The 7,471-nt window shown below is 36.6% G+C and overlaps 1 protein-coding gene across 1 annotated transcript; it reads left to right on the forward strand.

Moving 5' to 3' along the window:
• The first annotated feature begins 3,548 nt into the window (after positions 1 to 3,548).
• LOC142182517 (uncharacterized) lies at positions 3,549 to 5,368 on the forward strand. Its single transcript, XM_075256760.1, has 2 exons — positions 3,549 to 3,675; positions 4,115 to 5,368. Exon 2 carries the CDS (start codon positions 4,123 to 4,125, stop codon positions 5,155 to 5,157), a length of 1,035 nt encoding a protein of 344 aa, XP_075112861.1. The 5' UTR covers positions 3,549 to 3,675; positions 4,115 to 4,122; the 3' UTR covers positions 5,158 to 5,368.
• The last annotated feature ends 2,103 nt before the right edge of the window (positions 5,369 to 7,471 follow it).

A 7,471-nucleotide genomic window follows, 5' to 3' on the forward strand; every position in this document is an offset into this window, starting at 1 on the left:
TTAAAAAATAAGTTTAAGAGAAAAATATGAGTTTCTGAAATGATGATTGTTGATTTTATTCATTAGCAACTCAATAAATGAAAAAAAATAGTAATAATATAGAAGTCCTCAATCATCTTAGTCAATATTTTTAACTTAAGATTTATTCATTGCTAAAATTTCATAAGTTGTCATGCTTATTTTTTACTTTCATCGAGAACACAATATTTTTTGAAGATTTAAGAGTTTTTTCTTAAATCTTTTTGAGAAGTATAGATCCTTAAATTCATTCTAAAACACACACATAGAATCATCTAACTGATAATAGATGTAACAGTCCGACCGGTCGTTTTGAGTTTTTGTACTTTGCTCGCCAGTTTTCAGGCATGACTAGCCCCGTGTGATGTATTATAACTTATGTAAATCGTCGGTTTTGGTTTTCATGGTCCTGCGAATGGATTTGGAAGAACAGTTCTCAGTTTGAAGCTTAAAATTTGAAAGGTTTGACTTAGTTTTGACTTGTTAGTATATGATCTCGGATTGGAGTTTTTATGATTTGGGTAGCTCCGTTAGGTGATTTGGGACTTAGGAGCGTGATCGGAATGTATTTTGGAGGTCCGGAGTAGGTTTAGGCTTGAATTGGCGAAATTGAAATTTTGGCGTTTTCCGGTTGATAGGTGAGATATTGATATAGGGGTCGGAATGGAATTCCGAAAGTTGCAGTAGATTCATTGTGTCATTTGGGAGGTGTGCAAAATTTCAGGTCATTCGGACGTAGTTTGGTAAACTTTTTGATCAAAAGCGTAATTCGGAAGATTTTGGAACCTTAGGCTTGAATTCGATGTTGTTCGAGGTATTTTGAGGATTGGTATAAGATAGAATAATGGTATATGGCTTGTTGGTGCTTTTAGTTGAGGTCTGGGAGGCCTCGGGGTGATTTCGGATGGTTGGCAGAAGGTTTGGAGCTAAGTATGGGAGCTGAAGCATTTTTGGCTGCTGTCATAATCGCACATGCGGTAAGGAGGACGCAAGTGCAATGCCCGCAGAAGCGGAAGGCAGCCGCAGATGCGGCCAAGTAGAAGGTTAGCGGGAACCACAGATGCGATCGAGGAGGCGCACCAGCGGTGGCGCAGGTGCGATATTTCAACCGTAGATGCGGAAATAGTCAATTAAGTGAAAACTGTAGGTGCGGTGGTCTAGACCGCAGAAGCGGGACCGCAGGAGCGGGATTTGGACCGCAGGTGCGAAAAGCCTGGGCCAGAAGGTATAAAAGAATTCCTTCGCGATTTTTTAGTTGTTCTTCACCATTTCAAGTCGGTTTTGGAGCTTTTTGGGAGCTTTTGAAGAGGGATTCAAGGGATAACGTCTGGAGGTAAGATTTTTGAACCTAATAATCGATCATATGGCATTATTTCACTGATTTGGCAAAAGATTAATGGAAATTAAGGGTTAAAACAATTGGGGATTAGGGCTTGGCATTGGAGACCTTGACTTGGGATTTGAGGGGTCATTGTGGTCGAATTTTAGGACTTTTGATATGTATGAACTCGTGGGGAGATAATGAATCTATTGATGTAAATTTTATCGAATTCTGAGACGTGGGCCCAGGGGTCGGGTTTTAGTTAATTTCGGGATTTATGTTGTAAATAGATTATTTTCGCATGGGCTTCGTTCCCTTAGCATATTTTGACGTCGTGATTCTGATTTTTGGATAGATTCGACATGAGTTGAGGCCGATTCAAGGGGTAAAGGCGTCGCGGGCTAGAGTTTGGACCAGATTGAGGTGATAATGATTGTAAATATTGTTCTGACGGTATGAAACCCCGGATTACACATCGCGGTGCTATGTTGAGGTGACGCACACGCTAGATGTTGAGCGTGGAGTCGTGTACCGTTGGGGATTGTGACTTAGTCCATCCCGAATGATTGTTTTACCGCGTATTTAATTGAAAACTATTTGCTATCATCCTGTTTTGGTCTGAATGCCACATTTGAGCCTCGTGCCAACTATTTGGACCCTTAGGGGATTTTTACTACTATTCCTCACTGTTCTGACTTTGTACTTGTACTCAGTCATGCTATATTCTACTGTATTCATAACTCAGCCATGTTTACTCTGTTTTAACACATTAAATGATATTTTGGGTTGAGCATCATGTCTTACTATTGCCCGATTGGCTTATGAGATTCTGACTGAGTAAGGCAGAGAGCCTGTATTATGAGGATACTTTTGGGTCGGGCTGCACGTCGCAGCAGTGATACACTGATTTATGATTATGAGGCCGAGGGCCTGAGATTTGTATGCCACAAGGTGGCTTGATATAAGGCCGAGAGCCTATTGATTATGCCACGAGATGACTTGATATTGCGCTTGGGCCGTAAGGGGACCCTCCTGGAGTCTGTACACCCCCAGTGAGCGCGGGTACCCATTGTGATATGAGATATAGCTCGAGGGGCTAGTGTTGTTCCTCGTTATAACCCGAGGGGCTGATTCTGTTGATATTGTGCCCGAGGGGCGGATTTTATGTGTTTATCTTTTCTAGCTGCCTTTCATTTACTTGGTTAACTGTTAAAAAGGTGTTTTTAAGAAGCCTATATTGAACTAAGGTGTTATATGAGATTTCATTATTTTATTGCACTTTATTGGTTTTACTCTGCCTCGTTATAGCATGTTATTGTGTTTTTTACGTGATTTCTTATCGCTCAGTCTTCATTTATTGTTATTACTCACTGAGTTGGAGTACTCACTTTACTCCCTGCACCCTGTGTGTAGATTCAGGAGCTTCGAGTCCCGCCAGTGAGGTTCATTGTTCCCAGCAGGCCATTTGGAGTCCACGAGGTAGTTGCTCGGCGTTCGCAACCCAGTGTTCCTCCCTCCTATCTTACTTTCTGTTTTCTAGTTCTGTAATAGACTGTGTAGACTCTTTCAGACTTTTAGACTTATGTTAGATGTTCATGACTAGTGACACCCCGATGTCGGGCTGTATTGGTTTTCCCGTAAATTGTACTATTTCACTATTTTTTTTTGGGAATTAATCATGTTAATGACTTAAATTGTGATATTTTAATTGTTTAAAATGAATTGGGTGTTGGTCGGCTGGCCTTGTCTTCACCAGAGGCGCCATCACAACCGGGTCCGGGTTTAGGGTGGTGACAATAGACCTTCTTCATTTTATCACAAGCAAAATATAAATTATTTTATTTCTTTAATTAATAACAAATACTACAAAAATTGTAAAACAACTAAAAAAATTTGAAAATTTGGCCAAATAGACTTTATGTTAGAGAGACAAGTGTCGAACATTATCAATGAGCTTACGTCTTATATTTAGATGGAAAAATCATTATATTGTTATGATGAATATCACAATATGGTGGATGTCTACTCTTCTTCCATGATCTTCATCTAAAATGCTTAATGACATATTCAATGACATAATTTGTATGTTCAATGACATATTCCATGACATATTTTCTTCACTTTTTATGCCTATATAAAGGCCTTGTAATAGATAGGAAAAAACGCACAATTGAAGAAGAAATAAGAATCTTTCTTCCTCTCTTTCTCTCTATATCTCTTAGTTTGTTTTTGTTTGTTCTATATTGTTATTTTGGGTTATATTTTATAACACGTTATCAGTACGAAGCTCTAATTTTATTCTTAACTCCAGCTAAGTTGAGCCATATTTTATTGAGGTATGTATCATTATAATCATTTTATTTATGGCAGTATATATATATCATATGCTTAATTCTTACAACCTAAATTTTTCTTTGCATTTTTTGATAATTTACATCATTCATGTTGTTGTTCCCTTTTTCATATTTTTGTTTATCATGTTGTTTTTCACACCTGACACAATACCATTAAAAAAATGTATGCATATGTATGTAGTGTATACATTATCTAGTCACTGCAACTAATAAAACGTTAAATTCTATATATATATATATATCAATAATATAAAGTGAAATGAAATAATATATAGTTTCTATTTTATGGCATGAATAAAATGAAATAGTAGATTGCTAACATGATATAGCTTTATTTTCATTTCTTTTACCTTAATCGATTTGTTTCATTAATTGTTTATTATTATAATTATTTCTCTAACTTATTCATCTTTTATGATAGTTTTCACTATGTCAAATTTATCAAAACTTGAATTTGTGGCACTTGACATCACCGGGAAGAACTATTTATCATGGGTCCTTGATGCTGAAATTCACCTTGACGCTAAAGGTCTTGGAAATACGATTATACAAGGAAATGAAGCATCAAATCAGGATAAAGCGAAGGCCATGATTTTCCTTCGCCATCATTTACATGAAGGGTTAAAAACTGAATATTTAACAGTAAAAGATCCACTTGAATTATGGATTAATTTGAAGGATCGATATGACCACCTAAAACTTACGGTATTACCGAAAGCTCGGTATGAGTGGATACATTTAAGGTTGCAAGACTTTAAAACTGTAAGTGAGTATAATTCTGCTATCTTTAAAGTAAGTTCTCTATTAAAATTATGTGGAGACACTATCACAGATGAGGACTTATTGGAAAAAACATTTTCTACTTTTCACGCTTCAAATGTGGTGCTACAACAACAATACCGTGAAAAAGGTTTTAAGAAATATTCTGAGTTAATCACATGCCTACTTGTGGCTGAGCAGAATAATACTCTATTAATGAAAAATCATGAAGCCCGTCCCACTGGGCCAGCTCCATTTCCGGAAGTGAATGCTGTAGCAACATATGATAAGTTTGAAAGAAAACAAAATAATTACCGTGGTCGTGGACATGGTCGTAAACGTGGACGTGGTAGGGGGCGAAACAATTATCGTTATTATGGTGAAAATAAATTGGAGAACAATAAGGGTTCTCAAATTAATCATTCAAAAGGTAAAGCTAGTATGTGTCACCGATGTGGTATGAGAGGTCATTGGGCACGCATTTGTCGTACGCCAGAACATTTTGTCAAACTTTATCAAGCCTCCCTCAAGAAAAAAGAAAATAATGTGGAGGCACACTTGACCTTTCAAAATAATAATGATGAAGCAGGTCCCTCAAATAAATATGATTCTAAGGCACATCCTGCATATAAAGATGATGATTTTGAAGGCCTAACAAATATTACTCATTTAGAAGTTGGAGACTTCTTTGAGGATATTGACTGAAGAATGAATCATCTTACTGGGGAATGAAGTTATAAATGTTGTTATGTTTATGTTTGCAACTAGTTTATTTTTTCGTGAGTGTATTTTCCTAATGCATCATGTGTTGCTAGTTTTTATATTTCTAATGTATTTCTTAATGTTTTTTTTGCTTGTCTTTCATATTTCTTATGATGTATTATTTGTCTTTTTTTTTTTATGAAGAATATGAAAATTCCACAGTCTTTAGTTGGACTCAAGATTAATAAAGATGATATATGTCTTCTGGATAGTGCTACAACACACACTATTTTAAAAGATAAGAGATATTTCTCTTATTTGGTAATGAAAGAAGCGAATGTTAATACAATATCCGGTAGTACAAGATTAATTGAAGGTTCTGGAAGAGCCAATGTATTACTACCAGGAGGAACAAATTTGGCTATTGATGAAGCACTATATTATAGTAAATCTCAAAGAAACTTATTAAGTTTCAAAGATATTCGCCAAAATGGCTATCATATTGAGACTACAAATGATGAAAAGATTGAATATCTTTATATTACTACAATAACGTCCGGTAAGAAATATGTGCTTGAAATGTTACCCGCTTTTTCCTCCGGCTTATACTACACAAGTATTAGCAGGATTGAAACACATGCCGTAGTAAACAAGAAGTTTACTAATCAAGATAATTTTATTATTTGGCATGACCGGTTGGGCCATCCTGGTTCTAATATGATGCGTAAAATAATTGAGAATTCACATGGACATGCAATGAAGAATCAGAAAATTCTTCAATTTAAGGAATTCTCTTATGCTGCATGTTCTCAAGGAAAATTAATTATTAGACCATCAACTATTAAAGTTAGGATGAAATCCCCTGCATTTCTGGAACGTATACAAGGTGATATATGTGGGCCCATTCACCCTCCATGTGGACCATTCAAATATTATATGGTTTTGATAGATGCATCTACAAGATGGTCACATGTGTGCTTACTATCAACTCGCAATATGGCATTTGCGAGATTGTTGGCTCAAATAATAAAGCTAAGAGCACAATTTCCAGATTATGCAATTAAGACAATCCGTCTTGATAATGCTGGTGAGTTTACATCCCAAGCCTTTAATGATTATTGTATTTCAACTGGGATAACAATTGAGCATCCGGTTGCTCATGTTCATACACAAAATGGTCTAGCAGAATCATTGATCAAACGCCTCCAATTAATTGCTAGACCAATGCTTATGAGAACAAAACTTCCCATTTCAGTATGGGGTCATGCTATTTTGCACGCAGCATCACTTGTGCGGATAAGGCCCACAAGTTATCATAAAGTCTCCCCATTGCAATTGGCTTTTGGTCAGGAGCCAAATATTTCTCATCTTAGGATCTTTGGTTGTGCGATATATGTTCCAATTGCTCCACCACAACGCACAAAGATGGGTCCTCAAAGAAGGTTGGGGATATATGTTGGATATGAATTTCCTTCAATTATAAAATATCTAGAGCCGATGACTGGAGATTTATTTACGGCAAGATTTTCTGATTGTCATTTTGATGAATCAGTATATCCAACATTAGGGGGAGAAAATAAGAAGCTGAAAAAGAATATAGATTGGAATGCATTATCACTGTCTCATTTAGATCCTCAAACAAATCAATGTGAACAAGAGGTTCAAAAGATTATTCATTTGCAAAATATTGCAAATCAATTGCCAGATGCATTCACTGACCTACCAAGGGTGACCAAGTCATATATTCCAGCTGCTAATGCACCAATTCGAGTTGATATCCCGGCAGGACAATTAATTAAAGCAAATGAGTCTAAGCCATGCTTGAAACGTGGTAGACCAATCGGTTCTAAAGATAAAAATCCCCGAAGAAGAAAAGGAGAAAATGATCAAAGTGAACATAACACGGAGGTAGTGGCTCAAGAAGAGCCCCAAGACGTAACAAATGATAAGACCTTAGGGGAGGTCCAGGTACCTGAAAATAATGAAAATGAAGAGATATCAATAAGTTACGTCTCAACCGGGAAAAGATGGAACCGAAATAATGTTGTTATCGATAACATTTTTGCTTATAATGTTGCTGTTGAAATAATGCAACAAGATGAGGATCTTGAACCAAAATCTGTCAATGAATGTAGACAGAGAAATGATTGGCCAAAATGGAAAGACGCTATCCAGGCAGAGTTAACTTCACTTGGAAAACGTGAAGTCTTCGGCCCCATAGTTCGAACACCTGAAGGCATAAAGCCAGTAGGGTATAAATGGGTTTTTATGCGGAAACGAAATGATAAAAATGAAGTCGTTAGATATAAAGCACGAC

This window comes from Nicotiana tabacum, chromosome 7, assembly GCF_000715075.1.
Source record: "Nicotiana tabacum cultivar K326 chromosome 7, ASM71507v2, whole genome shotgun sequence".
Classification (NCBI taxonomy): Eukaryota; Viridiplantae; Streptophyta; class Magnoliopsida; order Solanales; family Solanaceae; genus Nicotiana; species Nicotiana tabacum.